Source organism: Benincasa hispida, chromosome 12 (genome assembly GCF_027475165.1).
Source record: "Benincasa hispida cultivar pf3 chromosome 12, pf3_genome.v1.1, whole genome shotgun sequence".
Taxonomy (NCBI): Eukaryota; Viridiplantae; Streptophyta; class Magnoliopsida; order Cucurbitales; family Cucurbitaceae; genus Benincasa; species Benincasa hispida.
The window spans coordinates 41,517,032-41,538,640 of NC_143489.1; the positions used below are offsets into that span (position 1 = coordinate 41,517,032).

General features: G+C 35.1%; 1 protein-coding gene across 2 annotated transcripts; it reads left to right on the plus strand.

Moving 5' to 3' along the window:
• The first annotated feature begins 14,207 nt into the window (after window positions 1-14,207).
• LOC120092810 (uncharacterized) lies at window positions 14,208-20,459 on the plus strand. 2 transcript variants are annotated; one of them, XM_090307805.1, is made up of 2 exons: window positions 14,208-14,934; window positions 16,192-16,271. In XM_090307805.1, the coding sequence occupies exon 1, from the start codon at window positions 14,360-14,362 to the stop codon at window positions 14,921-14,923; it is 564 nt and encodes a 187-aa protein (XP_090163931.1). In that variant the 5' UTR covers window positions 14,208-14,359; the 3' UTR covers window positions 14,924-14,934; window positions 16,192-16,271. The 2 variants fall into 2 exon arrangements, with proteins under 2 accessions (XP_090163931.1, XP_038906944.1); XM_039051016.2 differs by lacking the exon at window positions 16,192-16,271 and adding an exon at window positions 20,001-20,459 and having other exon boundaries at window positions 14,209-14,934.
• The last annotated feature ends 1,150 nt before the right edge of the window (window positions 20,460-21,609 follow it).

The following is a 21,609-nucleotide window of genomic DNA, read 5'->3' on the forward strand; positions in this document are numbered from 1 at the left end:
AATTTCATCACAATTATGCTATAGAGCCATGTAATTTTGCATACAAAAATCTAACAAATTTGAGGTGTCAACTCATTTCTATCAGATTTTATTGAAATTAAAAACAAGAACATTCAAGAACAATCAATTACATAAGATGAAAATACAAGAAAAAGCCTCAAGAATTTACTAACCTAACAATTTTTCCAATAAAGAAGATTACATAGCCATGAAGTGAATCATTAAATTGATACAAGAATTGAAGAAATTACTGAAATTGCTCTCAAAATCGTGAAATTGGGTCTCTCTCTTGTTCTCCAATAAATTTCGTGGAAAACTGGCTTTTAATGGCTGCAGGTCGTAGTGTTGCGACCTTGGGACGACGTTGGTTCAACGATCACTTGCACAAAGGTGAACGCGCGCAAACTTTTATTTTTCTGTCAATATCCGTAGCGTCGCGATGCTAAAGGAAAGCATTGTGACGCTGCCCTGTTTCTTAGCCATTGTCGTTCACATCAAGGTAGCGTTGGACGTAGGCTTCGGGTGAGCATTGCGATGCTCCGACTTCAAAGTGAGGGGCAAAATGGTAATTTGTTAGGGTTTCTTCTCCTTAATTGATTCTTTGCTCATTTTAACTCCTTTTAGCTCCAAATTTCATCCAAGGACCCTAAATGTGTTGAGATTGAATTTTTTCTACAAAATTGACATATAGAGCAAATTAATAGCATAAAATTAAGGAATTTGAGTACTAAACTATAGTTTCTTTCAAACATATCAATGCTTAATAAATTTAGAACAGGAGAAATTAATTAGGGCTTAGAAACCCTTACCTTTGAAGATTCGATCTTCTTCACAAATTTTCTCTTCTCCAAAATTGGTCACGTACTGTCACGAAATCGAAACCCTTGAACGATCCAAATAGCCACCATCAATTGGAAGCTTCTATATTCTTTGGGATGAGAATCCAAGGAGGTGTGGGCTCTTGGGAAGATTGGAAGAGAGGGAGAGTAAATGAAGAGGAGAAGGAGAGAGTCAATGAGATTTTTCCAGAGAAAACTTCTTCTTCTACTCTTTTTGTAATCTTCTCTATAAAAAGAAAAAGCACTACCACAAAACTCAAGTAACCTCTCACTCATTATATAAGTTGAGAGAGATCAGGGGAGGGAAGTTATTTCCCTTCCTAAAATTTAAATTCAAATTAATAAATTAATTTTAATAAAACCATTATATATATATAACTATATATTATATCATATATAATATATAATCTATGGTTTAATATTGTATCATGTAAAAGATAACCTATAGTTTTAATTCTCTAATCAATGGTATTTAATATAAATCTCATTTATATTAAATTCAATTATATGAATCTAGTTCACATAATTAATATTTGAATCACTTTCAAATATTTATTTTCTCCCAAATAAACTTTATATTATAATGTATCAAATACATTATAGTAATATATCATATATAATTAAATCAAATTAATTACATCACATATAATTAATTCCCTCATTTACTTTGAATAATTCAAATTAATCCAAAATTGAATCTCATCAAATCTCTGTTGAGTTACAAAGAGGACCTCATGGACCTGTAGATTGAAGCTTCAATGGTACTTGAATAATTAATTAAACTTCTTTAATTAAATTATTCAACATCCTTTAGCTGTCGGGCACTCCACTAAATACCGACAGTTGCACTATTCGCACTACAGATATATTTTTGTGTTCATTGGATGTAACTAGTCAACAGTGAGATGACCCTTCACAAATTGCTCGTAAGTACAACTAGGCCAAAATTATCGTTTTGCCTCTCTAGTTACATCTAACTCCTTAAGTACCATTGATCCCTCTAATGAATAACAAGTCATAGTCCAACTATGACCAAACCCTTCTCAAGCCAAGAGAGGGTGTGGGACACATTGTTCAAGCCTTGGAATCAGCCCTTGAGGGAGCAATTTATCTACTTACCCCGACATTGGAGAAGGAGTGAATTTCATCTTGCGTAGCTATGTGATGCGTTATTTTATGAGGTGAAATAATGGAATGAAATGCGGTGATGGAAATGCGTTGAGCAACAAGTTTTCTCAGCGGACTCCAAGTATAAATTCCACTGAGTTTCCTGGTAAGTCTAGGGTCGAACTCAGGGACTAGGAAAAACGGTATGCGGTGGTAATTTTCAAGAAGACTTTGCGGTAACCAAGAAATCAAATAGTTGTTTTGAGTTGTGTTTGCGGTAATAAAATAAATGAATGTGGCGGAGTTACGAAAAAAGTTGATAATACAGAAGATGCGATGAGTATGCGGTGAACGGGTTGAGAAAGGGTTCGGCTAACACTTTCTAGGATGCGTTCATGTTATGCGATCATGCAACACACATACAATAGAAAACTATCTCTCGACGTGAATGCTACAGCTTCTAATACTAGAATGCACGCGATATATGCAATGAGTCTATAGGACCTACACATAAGCCTCTATTCTTATTTATGCGATGACAAAATGGCGCACACACGGATAAGACGACCACATAATATCGTAACCTATCTCTAGGGTGCATGCGATGCAGGTTGGAAAACAAAGCTTATCTCTAAATCCCTATCTCTTGCTTATGTAGATCTAATCTTGCTCTCTCGAGTCTAGATTATAACCTAGCTCTCTCAAGTCTTAGGTTCTTTCTTTAGACTCCCTCTTGAGTAGTTCTAAAGGGGTGTTGGGCACAACATAAAACAAGATAATCGCATGCGATGAAGATCCTAGGTCATTTTAGCTTAATTCTTCTCAACCCATTCGGTAAATTTAACTATGTGTGCTTTCAAGAGAGTGAACAGATGTAAATAAAGAAATTCCATTGTATAGATATAGAGTTGAAATACAAAATAACAATGCAAGATGAGAATAAAAAGCCTGGTAGCAATCTCTTGCTTCCCAAGGCTTTTACAATGTCTTTTCTACTCAGTTCAAAAGATAGTCTTGCTCTCACGAGAGTCGGCCTGCTCTCTGCTTTTCCATGCCTCTGGGTTCTCTCTTGAGTTTTCCTGAGTGATCTTCCGGTATCTCTTCCCTTTTCTCGCTCCGCCTTCTAAATAAAAAGGAAAACTATGAACAAGGCTGTTCTCTCTAAAGGAAAATTCTCTAACTGTCCGAACTTCTTTACTGAAGGTTGCCTTCGGTATTTATAGAGCTTTGGGGTGAAAGGTGGCTTATCTCTTATGATTGCACAGATGGGATGACTTTAATTCTCTGACTGATGCACCGAATATTTGTCACCGAAACGTTGAGTGTACTTGTTATCATTAGCGGCTTGTCAAATTAATTCGAACTCGATCGTCATCAGCTTTCTGTCCCATCGTGATTAATTATGCTTTTCACCCAGATGCGCCTACCAAGTTGCGTCGGCTCTATGCAGCAATCCTTTTTGAGCAGATGTTTGCGAGCACAAATCACCGCAAAGCCTTGCGATAATACTGCGCTCGATCGTTGATTTCTTGTGATCGCACTTTCCGCCTTGCGTCAACGCATATTTTGCATAAAAATACAAAAGTTAACTGTTTTTATGCGATGAACGCATGCGACTACAATGTCACGAACTTAATGCTTTTTGGACGCAATCTAACATATTTTATCAACGCAAACCTTTATTGTTTAATAACTTAGCACTGTAATAACATGCATTTCTGACCGTTATCACTATGTTCCTAGCTCCCAATTATATATTATAACACTTATAATATAAATGATGCATGACTATGTTATTAATGTTTACAACCATATACTATAACACTTACATTATATGGTGCATGAGCATGCTATAAAATTAAAATCATGCAATATATATTATAACATTTATAATACAAATGATACATGAAATATGTATAACCTATGGTGAGATTTATACTATATGGCATACATTATGATATATAATAATAAAATTAAATCATACAACATATGCATAATTAAATCATAATTGTTGGACCGGGATTAGACACCTAAAAAATTAATTAAATTAATATAACACTTATATTAATTTAATTAATTAAAAAATATATAATTATTTCAAATAATAGCCAAATCAGTTTGAAAAAAGTGAACCGACACTTGAACCGCTTGAACCGGACTGGAAACAACTAGAACCAGCTACGAACCGGCTCAGAAGAACCTGAACCTTAAGGAACTCTTGATGAAGAGCATCCATGAGCGTGTTTGGATCTTTTCTATTTCATTGTGACCGAATTACCACACACACATTATAATATACAATTATGTGATTTAACACTAATTAACGACATGCTTTGATAAATAAAATACAAGAGATTGAGTTCACATACTAGTTGAAGACTGTCTTCACAACAAACTCAACCCAGTGGAAGCAAACCTCTATGAACTTTATCGCCCACCAAAGAGTTGGCTACCAGCAGCACAATCGTCTACACGAACGGCAGCAAACGAACAAGCACGAGCAAGCAGGAGCGAGGACGACACCACCACTTAAAGCCCTTGGTATTCTCAGAGTGGGAATCCAAAGAGTGGTATTTGTTGAATTTGATAGAGGTAGGAGGAACGGGTTGATCGTGTAGAACGATAAGCAAATGGGAGAGAAGGCTATCGTATAACGGATGCTTATCGTTTAGAGAAAGCTACACGATTGTGTAGGTTTTACTACGCGATTGTCTAGTAATAGGTAAACGATTGTTTAGAAAACACGGCACGCTAGGCGATCGTTTAGCAAAGCTAAGCGATCATTTACAGAAAAGCATGCGATTGTTTAAGCGATGAGGCTCTATCGTATAGGCTCTCAGTTAAGTGATCAAAATGTTTTCATACCTTTTGCATTTTTTTCAAATTCTTTGCAAAATGAAATAAATTTTATTCTTCAGTTACAATAATCAAATACCAAGTTTTCCACTAACGCACGATTGAGGAGAAGATTTCGGTCAATTATCACATAATTAATATATTTAATTAATAAACGAATATAATCATATTATATTCTTATCCTATAGTTTGATATCATATATCTACTATAGTAATTTCTCCTCCACTTGATATAAATCATATTTATATCTAATTTCCTCCAAAATAATATATCTCATACATTTAGTCAATTATATCATATATAATTAACCAGTTCAATTATATCATATATAATCGAACTCCCTCTTGTCAATTTGAACATTTCAAACTGATCCAAAAACTAATTCTTGACTTTATCAAGCTATCTAGGGTACCTTATAAACCTGTGGCTCGATGCTTCATGATACGTGAATAGTTGACTAAATTCTTTAGCCATGAGATCCACCATCCGTTAACTGTCAGATATTCCACTAAAGACTAACAGCTGAACTCTTTTTACTACAAATACATTTATGTGTCCATTGGATATAACCAATCATGAGTACGATGACCCTTCATAGATGCTCGTAAGTACAGTTGGGCCAATTTACCATTTTGCCCCTGTAGTTACATTTCACTCCTTAAGTACCACTGATTCCTCTAATGAACAATACAACATAGTCCAACCACTAGAAGAATTTCGGGCTTTAATGTCGGTTGGAAAAAGTGAAATCGGATGTATAATGTCGGTTTAAAAAAAATAAAATAAAATGGATCTTTAATGTCGGTTTTAAACCGACATTGAAGATGGGCTTTAATGTCGGTTTAGGTGTAATTATTTTTTTTCTTATTTTATTAAAAAATTAAACAGTACACACTTGCGCGCCACTTCCATTTTACCCTTTCACCTTATCACTTTTTACCCTATCGCACACCGCCTCCATTTCTCTCTTACCCAAACCCTAACTGATCTCCTTCACCGTCCATCGATCTCTTTCACCGCCCGTTCGTCCATCGATCTCCTTCACTGTCCGTTCATCCGTCGATCTCCATCGCGTTAGTGTTCAGATCTGTAGCTGCGGGTACAAATCTGCCAGTGGGTCGTCAGTCGTCGATCGTCTCTGCTAGTGAGTCGTCGGTCGTCTCTACCGTGGTTGATCTCCATCGCATCTGTATGTTATTCTTATACCATTTTTTCCAACTTGTGATATATTATTCTCACAAGATCTAATAAACTGTCTGCCCTTTCATCCCTAACCATAGATCCAATATCAAAGAGAGAAAATGGTCCAAAGGAAGTTTGAAAGGATATTTTGACTTCAATCAAGTATATATTTTCTCTTTGATGAAACATGAGAATCGGTTACCTCATTGTATTGTTTGATTGAAATGAATTGATGCCTAATTTAGTTCATTGTAAGATCAACTTTATCCTTCATTTAAAGACTCTTTTATTTCAGCAGATGCTTAAATCTCTTAACCTCGAACTTGATGTTGATGAGCCTTTCTTTACGCAGCTAAAAGGTATCATGAATTGAAAGTCAATGTTATTAGTCTAGAGCAACAGGTATATCCAAGTTTTGTAGTTTGTTGATTTGCCACCTCAACATGGATTGCTTTATAAATTTGTTTATAGATGGTCAAAAATCAATTGAAGTAAAGTATGCTTTGGGCAAATACAGTAGGTATTTTTTTTTATCACATATCATCATCGTGCAAATTTAATTTGAACTTTCACCTTAAATATAACTAAGTTAGTGTGGTACCTTAACATATATTGTTTATTTGATCCATAATCTATAAATTCCTTATTAGTGCCCTGCATTGATCACTCTCAGTTGAACTAGTTCTCCTGGTTTTCTTTATGCTTTTTAAAAAATAAGGTAAAACAGTTACGCAGTACATGACTTGAGAAGCATTGCCTGCTAAAGAATGAACCCGCTTATTTTCTTTTTATCATATTATTATGAACTGTAGGATTAGATTGTGTACTATAACTATCTTAAAGTTATGATAATCGTAGTTTTGATTAAGTGTAATTGTTTGCATTAATCTTTGATGACTAATAACTAAAAAGAGTGGAATGTGGGGGTCTTTTATATATAGGATGTTTACAATTTTGTTGAAAGATAAAAGTAAGATAAAATGTCAGTTTCACTTTAAATAGTTACTATTTTAACACTTTTCAATATACTTGAGGAAGAACGGGATGTCATAATCAAGCATGGAATACAATCATGAGAGAGTCGGTGTGCTGCAACACATGGGATGCAAATATCTCAGTTCAAGAAGGTACTTTGTTATGCTTACAATTTCTATTCTTTTGGGGTTGGGAAAGAAGTGAGTTACTAAAACCAACTCAAGAAGGTATTTTGTTGTTTACTCATGTCCCTTTGTGAAAAATATAATATTCTTATGCTTTGAGTATTAAACTGTGACTAAATAAACTAGCTAAATCTATGAGGATCAATTCAGTTTATGATCAAAATTATCTCGAGAGTAGATAGGTTACTAATTGTTGTTACACTTTTTTTCACTTGAACATGATATACAAGAGAAATGAACAATATAATGGTGATTGAACCATATAGAAGATAGGTTACTTGTTTTCTTTTTTTCTTTTCTTCTTTTCTTCTCCTCTTTTGACAAGGTGATTCTTTTTTTTCAAAATAGTCTCTTCTTAGCCTGTGCGAGTGGATATGAAACTATTTTAGAGTAAGATTCTTTTGGAAATTAGTTGAATTAGAATTTGGTAGCTAACTCATTTGAGTAATAATGAAATGACTCTGAATGAAGTTTTTCATTTTTTTAGATTCAAGTTTGATGTGTAAGGCTAAATTTTGATTCTTAAGGATTTGGAAGGAAGATAGGAAGATTGCATTGAAAATGTTTTAAGAAGGTTGACAAGTGGAGAAGATGCACCAAACTCAAAAAGAACTTCATAACAAAAGATGCATATATGCAAGGAGAGATCGACGTAATTCGGACCCAATGGGCAAGATTTGTTGGCCGATTTGTGTAAGGATGTAATTCTTGTTTTTTGTCTCAATAGAATGTAAATACTAACTTAGAATGAATGTAAATTTATCTAACCATGATCTTTGTGAATGGAATTAGTACTAATATGATATTTGTCAATATTATCTCAGTCTTTAGTGTTGAACGGTGAGAAGGGAGAGCTTGTAAAAGCACCAATTCAAGCGTCGAAGAAAAGGGTTTCAGAGGAAAAAGCACTTGCAGATTAAAGAATAAGTGAGGGATTAAGATTTTTTTAAAAATTATTTTACACAGTGTTGGATTAATGCCTGTTTTGTTGTTTACTAATTAAAACTTAACCAAGTTTCAAAGGAAAAAAAATATACATGGTGAAAAAGAAAATTAGGTTAAAAGTTGGAGTTCTCAATATTTATGAGAATTTGACCGAAACTGAGATGATAGTACCTTAACGAACCAAGCTTATTTCTTTTTATAAGTTTAGGTGTTTATAAGTTATTTTTTTATTTTTTTTGTTAATTATGTTTATGCATTTGTCCAAAGATGCTAACTTTGTAGAATATTTCTTTTCTTATTTAAATTATTCTGCAGAATATTTTCTCTAGAATGTTTTCCTTTTTGGTGATTTGCTGATTTTGAGTGAGGATGTTATACATCTTTCCACTGTGCTATTTAAGCCCAATAAGTATTTTTGCTAGGGTTATCGCATGTGTTATTGTGAGATCGTTCATAGAGTTTTTACATATTACTTTATGTGGTGTTCTGTATTCGAAGAAGAAATAATTACTCTTAACTTGTGGTGGCATTTTCTTCAAGCTGTCCATGCTGCGAACGTATCAACCTTGTGAATCTTTAATTGGTCTTAGGGAGAGCCTAAGACAAAGTTGATCAAGAAGGAATTCTCAATCTTAGGGGGATCCTAAGGTGTTATTCATCGAAAAGGAATTCTCAAGACTTAGGGGAGCCTAAGTTCTCATGTGAAGAAAGTTCACAAGAAAGAGGAAAGATATATTTGAGTGAGATGAAGTATCACACACTTAGGGAGAGCTCGAGTGTTGCATCACTAGTATTCACATACTTAGGGGAACCTAAGTTCGAGTGATGGAGTCTCACATCTAGGGGGAGCCTAGGCGATTAGCTAAGTTAGGCTCTACGTGTGCATTATTTACAAATAAGTACAACGTTGTAACTGTTTGACTTTTATATATACAACGTTGTAATTGTTTAACACGGTTAGTTGAATATGAATTCTGATAACATTTTCACTTTCAATCCTTTGTCTTAAACCTTTTTTGTTTGTGTATTTTTTAGGTGTTTGGAAGGGGTGGGGAGGATATGGATTTCTTGCAACAGCAAGGGATTCAGGTGAAAATTGTTCCTGGTAAGTGCATTTTTGAATGCTTGCAGTTTTAAGCACAGTTTCTAAGTGTTTTCAAGTGACTCTAATGATATGAAAATTCCTGTTTGAGAAGTTATAGTGTGCTTATTTCTCTTTGGACCATATTGGATTAGAATGTAACACCCGTTTATGACTCATGGGTACTATTTATTTGTAGTTTAGATTTGATTCAAGGTGCTTGAGTTTGTAGGTCGCACTATGGTAGTTTGTGAGTTATTCATGCACTATGGTAGTCTTTGTAACAACTTTTGAGGTTTGAAGTATATTGTGAGCTAAATTTGCTTATTGATGTATGTGTTCTTGAATATTCATTTTTTGGGAATTCTGATAGTTCTGTTGAGAATAAGTGGTTGTGAAATCTTTTTGGGAGTGTGTTTCTTTGAACAGGTTCAAGGTAAATTTTTGGTTTTGTTGTGGTAGCATCCTTATGCTGCCAAAAATTTTTCATTGTCTTCGTATCTCATATCTAGATAACCAAGCTTCTCTTCTTCAAGATCTTGAAAAATAAGATTCTCTCATTTATTCAACTATTAATTTTCTTGTTTTGCAGATGCAACAAAGGAGTAAATATTTGGTATCGCAACCTCTTTATGCTTTTTCTTGGGGAACTTTAGATCCAACATATTCACTACAAGAATTTTGTCTTGAATATACCATTTATGCACATTCCCAATAAACACGGTTAGTTGAATATGAATTCTTATCACATTTTCACTTTCAATCCTTTGTCTTAAACCTTTTTTGTTTGTGATCCTTTGAACAACAGTAGTCAGACAAAGATGCCTATAACCAAACATTGCTGAAGCTAGAGGGTTTGTTCAAGAAGAATAATGAAGGGATCCATACTTACCAAGTGGAGAGAGACAGTAATCTCATAATGTTTATAAAATCATAATGTTTGTATTACTTGTAACTTGTGTTTTCAAGGCCCGAATTATTGTACAATCTTTTAAATTATAATTTTATAGTAGAATTTGTGGATTAAATGTAATAGATTTACAATTCATACATGAATAATATGTCATAGCCACAACATTTAATGATGATGTGTCATGTTATACTTTTTGACAAAAAATGGATTCGACAACGAAATTTAAAAAAAAAACGGACAAATTCGGGCTTCAATGTCGGTTAATAATTAAAAAAACAGAGGCTTTAATGTCGGTTGGAAATTTCATTGAAGGTCTTTAATGTCGGTTGGAAATTTCACTGAAGGTCTTTAATGTCAGTTGCAACCGACATTGAAGGCTGTGTTATTGAAGCCCTTTAATGTCGGTTTAAAACCAACATTAAAGGCAACCGACATTAAAGGGCTTTAATAACACTATCTTTAATGTCGGTTGTCAACCGACATTAAAGCCCGAATTTCTTCTAGTGAACTATGTATGAACACCTCTCGGGCCAAGAGAAGGCGTGTGATACCACATCGTTGAAGCCCTGGAATCAGCCCTTAAGGGAGCTATCTATCTACTTGCCCTTGCTTCGGGGAAGGAGCGAATTCTATCTTGTATAGCTGAGCTCCTAGCTCCCAAATTAGACAAATCCCCAAAATGGTAGGTGTGAATCGGCGATTTGGCCACTCGCATCCATACATCAAAGAACTGCCCTCAATGGCAGGAGTTCCCAACTCACTTAGGATTGAGGTCATGTTACCTACGGTCATCCTAGTGAAGTGAAGTCTCTGTCATGAACGGTGTTATATAACGAGATGTTAACACTTCGTTGTCAGGTCTTATACAAACTCTTTGTATAGGATGCCCCCGCTCTCATGTCCCCTACACGAATGAACAAGATCAGACCATCTTTCAGTCACAACACTTGTGATCATTCCACAAAGGGGACTGCATCCATAGCGTTACCAGGATAAGGTTTCCCTCCTATATCCATATACTACAGACCATTTTGGTTATCACTCAAGTGATGATCCACTTGTATGTCACCACATACATGCTTAAGTTACATACAGATAACTAGAGATTTTATGTTTATTGGTTTGTGGTAAAGCAAATAAAATATAGAACTGAGCAAAATCAAGATGTGAAGTAAATATCATATATTATACAGCAAAAGCGTTCGTACAAACTGTTTACAAAATATAGGACACAAGATTTTAGGGCATCAATCCTAACAATCTCCCACTTATTTTAAAGCGAAGTGGGGTGTACATAAAACTAGTACAAAACAATAAACTAGAGCATAAATGCCCAGTACAAGAAAATATCCCACTTGCCTTAGTTCAGCCGCGAGCGATCCTGTAGACTCTTGCTCCGAAGGTGACCCTCAAACACTATAGCTGTGAGAGCCTTTGTAAATGGGTCAGCAACATTGTGCTCTGAAGTGATCTTCGTGACGATCACTATCTCGCGGATCAGATGTTACTTCCGCTCTATGTGGTTGTCGCGCCTGTGACTCCTCGGCTTCTTGGAGTTCGCCACTACCCCACTATTATCACAATAGAGGATAATGGGTCTAGACATATCTGGAACACTTCCAGCTCTGTCAAGAACTTATTGAGCCAGACGACTTCCTTAGCAACTTCGCAAGCCGCTACGTACTCCGCCTCCATAGTGGAGTTGGTGATGCAACCTTGCTTAGTGCTTTGCCACACTACAACTCTTCCATTAAGAGTAAAGACTGACCCTGACGTGGACTTGCGAGAGTCCTTATCAGTCTGAAAGTCAGAATCCATATATCCAGTAAGGATCAAATCCCTAGATCCATACACGAGCATGTAGTCCCTTGTTCTCCGAAGATACTTGAGGATGTTCACTGCGGTTCAGTGACCCTAACTTAGGTTAGACTGATACCTACTGACTATGCCCACAACGTAGGAGATGTCTGGACGAGTACAGAGCATCGCGTACATCAAACTAACAACAGCAGACGCATATGGGACCCGTCTCATCTCCTCAACCTCTTGAGGCGTCTTAGGTCACATGTCCTTAGACAAAGTGACTCCATGCCTGAATGGCAGTAGGCTCCTATTGGAGTCCTGCATCGAGTACTTTAGGAACATTTTGTCAATGCATGATGCCTGAAACAGTACTAGCACTTTGTTCTTACGATCTCGAAAAATCTGTATACCCAGAACAAACTGAGCCTCTCCCAAATCTTTCATTTGGAATTGGATCGCTAGACAATTCTTAACTGCAGTCAGTAAACCTACATCATTCCCAATGAGCAGTATATCGTCTACATACAACACTAAGAAGACTACTGAAGAGTTGTTGATCTTCTTGTAGACACAAGATTCATCAATGTTCTGGTCAAATCCATACGACTTGATCGCAGTATCAAACCGTATGTTCCAAAGACGCTTGTTTCAGCCTGTAAATGGACCGATTCAGTTTGCAAACCTTTTGCTCTTGACCTTGGGCTATGAATCTCTTGGGTTATACCATATAAATAGTCTCCTCAAGATTGCCATTCAGAAAGGCCGTCTTGACGTCCATTTGCCAGATCTCATAATTATAATAAGCTGCAATGGATAGAAGGATGCAGATCAATTTTAGTATGGTAACAGGCGAGAAAATCTCCTCATAGTCGACTCCTTCTACCTGGGTGTACCCCTTTGCCACAAGTCAAGCCTTGAAGGTTTGTACATTCCCATCAGCACCCTGTTTGCGCTTGTAGATCTATTTACAACCTATAGGTCTTATCCCATCAGGCTGATCTACAAGATCCCATACTGAGTTGAAGTACATCGACTCCATCTCGAGATCCATGGTCTTGACCCATTCATCCCGGTCAACATCTTCCATTTCCTTTTGATAAGACAAAGGATCCTCAACGTCGACATCTGCTACCATAGTAAGGATTTCCGTGAAACCCAGATAGCGAACGAGTGGGTTTGCAACCTCCCTCAATCCTTGAGGTGGAACCAACCTACTAGATGAACTCCCATCAACAACTCTCGTTGATGTAGCAGGCTCTTCAACAATTCTTGTTGAAGTTTCAATAGTTTCATTGGAATGCTCACTCAACACGACTTTACTTTGTGGACTATGCTCCCTTATATGATTTTCCTCCAAGAAAGTAGTGTTCGTGGAAATAAACACCTTATTTTTCGACGGATCATAAAAATAACCCCCTCGTGTACCTTTGGGGTAGCCTATAAAGAGGCATAACCTCGACCGTGGTTCCAACTTCTTAGGATTTTCCTGAAGTACGTGTGTAGGGAAACCCCAAATGCGAAAGTGACGTAAACTAGCTTTACACTCGTTCCACAACTCCAGAGGTGTTCTTGCAACACTCTTGGAGAGAACACAGTTGAGTATGTATACAACAGTCTCCACTGCGAAACCCCAAAACGAGTCCGATAAGGAAGCGTAACTTATCGTGGAATGAACCATGTCCAACAAGGTTCTATTTCTCCTCTCCGCTACACCATTTTGCTGAGGTGTACCCGGCGCTGAGAGTTGGAAAACGATTCCATATTCTATCAAATAGTCTTGGAATCCCGAATCCAAAAACTTCATTATAGAAGACTGTGGAAGTGGAACTTTTAGATATAATTTAGTTTTTTGTATTTTATTTATATCTAAGTATAGATTTCCAACACTAGTAGATTTAAATATTTGTTTGACAAAATTGTGCTATAGTGCTTGATATGGACTTGAAATACTTTTCTCAAATAAAAATTGCCCCTCAAATGTTTGAAATGTCGATGTCTACATAAAGATAAAATGTTTAAATTTTTTGAAAATATCGATTGACATATGAATAAAAACGTATGATCTTGATGGACGTGAATATTTCTTATAAAATTATAAAAAGCATAAAAAAATGTTATTAATAAATTAACATTTCACATTTTTAAATAAGTTAATATGTTTATTATTTATATTATATTTATATTAGTAATATTTTGTTGTTGGTTTGGTATGTTTTATAGTTTTTTATAAAATAATAGAACTATAGATTCATCACACATATAAGTATTAATAGAAATGCAAAAATATCAATCAAAATATTGACATTATATCGGCCATTTCATTAGAGGTTGATGGAATAATTTTCATTTTTCAAGGGTCAAACGTGAGAGAAAGAAAGAAAGAAAGATTGAAAGCCAATGGCGTGGAACATCATATTCCCATAAATTCCAACCAATTTCCCCTAGAGCCCACACCATTCTTTGTTTTTTCCCATGCCATTTTCATCATTCTCCCTCAACCGTTTCCCGGACCGGAAAAAGCCAACCCCGACGGAATCCACCGCCACGGACGACGGATTAGCGGCGGTGAAGGCGGCGGCATGGGCCTGGTACCAGCATGGGTCTGGGTCGGAATCGAAGCCGGTGCGGGAATTCGGGCTGACAAGACCCATCACTGTCCCCAAGCCGTCTCGCTACAAGCTCGAAGCCAGCCGAAGTCAAAGTTTATTGATTGAGGACAATTCACAAACACCTAAGCTGCATAATAACTCTCTCCTCGATAGCTACGAAATTGCGAGCATTTCTAGACGCTTATCTGACCTTTTAGATCCCAGTGATATCAATAATTTTAGATTCAGTAGCTTCGAATCTGAAATTATGGATCTAGGACGACAAATTGAGGGGAAGACCACGAAGCCCAACAAATTCACAGCCCTATGGCGGTGGCGGAGGCGAAAACCGTCGCTGATGTGCGGTAAAACGGACGATGTGGTTCTTGGCACTCTCGTCTCCCCACTCCAAAAACAACCCCGCCGCCCCATGCCACGGCGGACCTAGGCCGCCTTAAGGTTAGTTCTTCACTCATCCGTACTTGAGTTCACGTTAAAATTTGCGACTTCAATAGTTGCGAGTTAGATATAAATTTTAAATTCTCTTGCATTATCCTAATACTTTAGTCCTAATCCTTATATTTTAAAGGATTATTGTAATGGATGTATAAAAATATTTTAAAAGAATTATAAATATAGCAAATATATCTCTGATAGACCTATTAATAAACTCTCTGTATAATTTATCACTAATAGATTTTGAGAGTTGGATATAAATTTTGTTATATTTGTAAATTATTTTATATTGTGCTATATTTGTAACTGCATGTCCTTAAATTTTATTGACACTTTTGTACGGATGACCTTTTCTTAAATCCTAAATGACTAATGACCTGCCCTTCATAGAAAAATAAAATCTAACCTTATACTTACATCAAAACACACCATTTTATAGTGTATCACGTTAGAAATGGTAATGTTTATTGTAGCCATGACGTAATGATCATGTATATTACGATCTTCATTTTTCTCCACTCCACCGCAATATTCATAATGAAAATACAACAAAGTGTGAGAAAAATGAAGATTGTGATAAACATGAACATCACATTAAAGCTAAGATAAATATGGTCATTCTTAACGCGATATGCTATAAAACATTGTTAGTGCTCTCTAGCGTAAGCATAAGATTACATTTCACACGTTTGTGGGGGCGGGTCATTCATTATAAAGATGCCCGTAAAAGGGTTATCTGTAAAAAAAAATACAATTTTATTGATATTAAATACTATTTTGATATTTTTTCTATAATTATATTTTGCAGAATTTGTAAAACAAAATTTATAAACATAAATATAAATGAAATGTCACGCTAAAATTTTAAGAGAAAAGAATAAATAAAACTGGAAAAAAATGGACCAAAATTAATTACTTTTTAAAAGGGAGAGAATGAAATGAAAATGAACAAAAAGATTGTAATTAGGTAGAGTGACTAAAATGGTCGAAAAATTTATTAGATACTAACATTAAAAATTTAGATATCTAAATACCGACATGAGCATAACTTAGCCATTAAGGATGGAGCTTCATTTTTCTACCTCACATTTGTTATATCTATAAAAAAAATTGACTAGATATAAAACTGAAAGTTTAACGACACATTTACATATTTATTATATTTAATAAAAAAATTAATAGTTATCCTAAAATTTTGTTGGGCTTTGTTTTGTGAAAAACTTTGCATCTTTTTCTTTTTTTTTTTTTTTTGGGCGGAAGGGAGAGGAGAGGCTGTGGTGCCAAGGGAGTTAATGGGCGTAAGGAGAAGTTGGTATAGCCATTCAATTTTGTATTTAATAATTTTACCACATAATATGCAATGTAATTATGAATATTATTTCTCTAATAAAAAATAAGTATTTATTTATTTATATTTTTTAATAATATATGGAATAAAAAATCAGACTTACGTATTAATTTTGAAGTTGATAGTACAAATTTAAGTTGAATTATATTTAAAAAGTGAATTATTTTGGTTATAAATAAGTTGTAAAATTTTTTGCCTTTCACATGTATTGGTCATAGAAAAGTTAATACGTGGCCAAACATTACATTTAATATGATGAATAACAAAGTTCACAAGTTATTTGTGGCCATAATTAAGTTGAGCTTTAGAAATTTTCGTGGTCATTATTGATTGCAAAACAAAGAACAAATTGTGAGCTTCTAATTTCTACTTTTAAATTGATATAATATAGTATATGTTTTTTTTAAAAAAATTTAAATGTAATTGTAATTGATGACTTATCATTTAAATAAAACTAATCAAAACTTTTTTTAAAAATAATAATAATAATAACAATAACAACAACAATAATAATCAAAATAATATTTAATGTTGTAATCCAAGTTTATATTTTTCTAATTAGTTGTGTGAACTCTACGTCATCATAGCGCAAACTTTGTTTTTTACAATTATAAAAAAATTCATGTTTTTTTTCTTAAGTTACTTTTTCCTAATGAAAGAAAATATAATTTTGTTCGTGGAAATGATATTTGACTAAATAATTTCTTTGTATTAGTTTGAGATTTATATAGGGAATTTATAGAAAGTACGATAACCAAACTTCCTAATAGCCTAAATATATGCATAATACATTAATTAAGGCCTAAGTATCTCAACACCCTCCCTCAAACTCAAGGTGATAGAAACAACTTGAGTTTGTAAGTGGATAAACTGAAACAATTGGATGGCAGAAACTGAAGAAGCAATTTTGAATCAAAACACGGTAGATTTGGGTGGGAAGCATAAACCCATGAAGAACTAAAACACAAAGAACTTCTAGGCTGGAAACAAGAACTCATGAACTTCTAGGTTGGAAACAGAGACCTTCATAAAGATCTAAAACAAAACCTACGAATTTCTTAACTGAAAACAGAGATCTACGTAAATATTAGAAACTAAAACGAAATAGAGCTTCCTAAAATAGGGATGAAAAACTAAAAGACAGAGGTTGGAACCCATGAAAAGAACCAAAACCAAATCTGACTTGACTGAACCAAACCAAATCAAATGAACCCAAGTAAACTAAGGAACTAAACTGAACCAACATTGATCCGCTTACATTAAACCGAACAGGTTTGGTTTAGCCATACAAAATCTAGGCGTGGTTTCCTTCTTCTTCCTCGTATGAGGCTCATGATGGAGGACACTAGAGGGTATAGTGGACGGGTCTGGGCGGGATGACACAGATCGAGGCAGGGATAGTGGCAAATCTGAGTGAGGCGGCATGGCTTGGATGGGCGAGCATCGAGTGGGGGAGAGGGTTTTGCTTTGCGGCAAACCTGGGCGAGCATTAAGTGGGGTGAGGGTTTGTTTTGCAGCAGATCTGGGCGAGCATCGAGGGTGTAGTGGACGGGTTTGGGCAAACATTGAGCATCGAGTTGGCTGGAAACGGCTGGGCTACAACAGGTCTGGGCAGATCTTCGACGGCAATGGGTAACAAAGCGGATTAAATATGAGTCTGAACTGAACAACGAAATGCACGACAAAGGAAGTGGAGGTGGCGATGTGTGGCAATCTGAGGGGTGGATCTACAACATCTGAGGGGAAGGTCTAGATCAGATTTGGGGGTTACGAACACACAGATAGGCAGGGCTATGCAAACTGGTTATAAGACGAAATTGATGGTGGATGCTTAATGAGATAGAGGAAAAAGGCAGATCTGTGACAGATTTGAATAGTAAAGGTGAAATGAAGTTGAGCGGCGACAATGATGATGAATCTAGGCTGGGGATGAGGCGCAAATGGGAAAAGGTTGGGTGCATGCGAACAAATAGGGGTCTCGTTGCACGTATTTTGACGGATCTCGGACAGAACCATGACGATAAATCTGGGTAGAGAAAAACCTATCTGAACCCATGGTATGTCTGAGCGAGTGCTGGCGAATTGCGACTTATGGTAACGAGCGAATCTCGTGGATCTACCTCTGTCAACAACCAATTGACAGAGGCAGAGGTCAAGTGGCAGCGGCTAGAATTCAATGAGATGAAATCCAAAAAAATGACAGCGGCTTTGATACCATGTGGAAACAATATTTGTCTGAATAAGTTCTTTGTATTAACTTGAGATTCACATAGGGAATTTATAAAAAGGACGATAACAAAACTTCCTAATTATAGCCTAAATATATGCATAATACATAAATTAAGGCCTAAATACCTCAACATTGTTTTAGTATTACAAATGTGAGACGTAAAGTCAAACATTTGTTTCTAGTGTAAGGTCATCTGATGCGGCTTTTTTTTAGATCGAACTATCAACATTTGAGATGATAATTAATATCTTATTTATTTGAGCTATCCAACATTACCAATCATTTAACTAGAATTTTTCTCATCTAGGAATTTTTTAATTTTATAATGTACCAGTATGAATACTAATTCCCTTAATTGTAGTAATGTCAACCTTTTATAATAATTATGTAACTCTAGAAGCATTAAATAATTTTTTATGAAGCAAAACGTCGTAGTGTAAACAAAGGGAGTAGATACTGCGGTTAGCTTTTCATTTTTTATTTACTTTTAAGAGAGTGTTAGTTCATTTTTCTAAATAAATATAAAGTTTCCTTTTTCAAATATATATATATATAATTCTTATGAAATTAGTTTTTGACAATATTTTCTTGGATAAATTTGAGTTTATCTAAATAGCAACAAAAATGTAGAAAATAAAAATTTTAATTTGTCAACACCATTTATCATTTATTTATTTTGGATTTTTTTAAAAATAATATTATTTTAATATATATTGACAAAAATAGGGTAGGATTGAAAGTATTTTTAAAAATAGGTGTTTGCTGAAACCATTGACAAAACTAGGTTAGTGAAATCGTGTACAGGGTACACGATTGCCATGTGGCAAAATCGTGTACGGGATACACGATTACCGTTTAATCTAGTCAGCATCACGTTGGCTGACTAGTTGACCGGTTGCATGAAAACTCGTGGACCCGGTCCACGATTTATTTTTTTTCTTTTTTTTTTTTTAAAAATAGATTGATTCATTACTTTTTTTTTAATTGGAGATGTACAACAATATTAACACTTTAGAAACGAGTCCACAAATTCCTCATTATTAAAATTAATTATATAATTAATCTACAATGAAAATATAATTATCTTGCACTCATATTAAAAAAAATGTCATGATATTAAAGAAGATTTACAATTAGTTTTTTAATTTACAATTTGAAAATGAAAGTTTAAAATTTAAAAATGACTTCCCTGGCCCTTACCCCTTATGGGGTTGTCTTCGTGTCCCTCTAAATTAGGTTTACCCTGTTTTCGTTGTCGTCTACGACGAATACGCCTTTGATCGGTGCCAGCAACATTGAGTCATCATGTTTGTTGAATAATACCTTCTATGTTGACCAATGTTTGCTGACACATTGAGCCCATAAGTTGTTTTGCACTGAATATTATTGTACATCTCCGATAAAATTATTCTGTACAATAAAAAAAAATATTAAATAATATTCATATCATATATATGAAAAATGTCTAATTTTAAATCTCTTACCATGCAGTAATAGTAAGTGCCGTCAGGTGTGATAAATCGCCTCGTGATTGAATTGTACCAGGAAAAGTAGTCATCTGATACAGCTGGCCCATTTGTTAATTCTCCCTATGCACAACGATCATGTCATCCATGCCAGTAGGATATATATTCCGCATGGATTCGACGCCAGTCTTGGTCGTACTTACCTCTCAAATCGATCTGGTGTATTACTGGGAGTGTATTGAACAACGAAGGTATCATTTGAGGCAGATCGAACTATCTCAACACACGATCTGGATGATGCCACTCTACTATATGAAAGCATATAAGAGGGCTAATGGTCAATCAGATGTCTTCACCATCACGACAATAATCAGGTAAGGATGACCAGATTTGTTGTGTGTATGCCATCAAAATAATTTGACAAATATATATATATATATATATCTAAAATGTTTTAAATATTCATTTATATATACATTTGTTACCCAATTGTGCATCAGTCTGTCAAATATTTTTCGGTACACGAACAACATATTTGCTTAATGTTCAGAGGCAGCTAATACACCACTCCATCTAAAATTATAAAAAATACAATTAATTTATATTCTTACATAAAATGGTAACAGAATAAATATATAAATGAAATAATACTCTGGCACTAAGTGGACGATGATCTAGGGCCTGTAACTAGACTTGTGGTGCTATAATTAGAAATCTGTCATAAGCCCATACTTGTAGTAGTATTAGTGGCCCCGCTATTTCCAACGTTGTGCATTGGTAGCCGACAAAGTTCTTTATACAACCATGCAAGACATGCACCACTCCACGAGTGCGTACCAGCGTGCTCGAAATCAGACAGTAGCGGGAGGAACATGAGATGCACTAGAGTATTTGACTTGTTAGCAAACAAAAATCCTCTAATAAGCTGCATGATGTATGCTCGTGCATACCTACGTACACTGATGTCGTTGGCATTGGGAGGTAATTCTAGAAACTGGGATGCCAATTAGGGGATACTCAATCCTTTCAGATCATTTGGTAGAATGCCTAAGAGCTCTTCACAAACGTTCTTCCAGTCATACTGTAGTGAACCTGTCAATGGTTGCTCGTCCACTTATAACCCAAACTGTATGGCAACATCCTGCAACATGATTATACATTCCCCACAAGGCAGGTGAAATGTGTGGGTTTCTGGTCTCCAACGCTCAACTAGAGTAGTAATAAGGTGCCAATCAAGCTGGATAAAACCGATTTGTACAACCCTAAGAAAACCTGCCTGCTCAACGTAGGAAATAATGTGGTGATCAAATGGGATAGTATGTTGTGCAGACGCCTCCTTTCTCCGACAACTCAACACTACTGTGGAAGAACTATCACATACTGATTGTGAACGATGTGTATTTAGTTGGTATAATTGTATAATATTAGAAGGACCAGGCTCCATTACCTAAGAAGTTCAAATTACATTACATAATAAAATTCATTACATAGAAGTTACATAAAAAGTACATAAAAAGATACAATTACATAAAATGAAACAATTACATAAAATGAAATAATTACATAAAAAATATAAGTACAATTACATTACAAATACATAAAAAAATAAATTCATTACATAAAAAGTACAATTA

Bases quoted from the DNA above. Each gene is read 5' to 3' on its own strand.
- LOC120092810 (XM_090307805.1), top strand. From the start codon at position 14,360: ATGCCATTTTCATCATTCTCCCTCAACCGTTTCCCGGACCGGAAAAAG.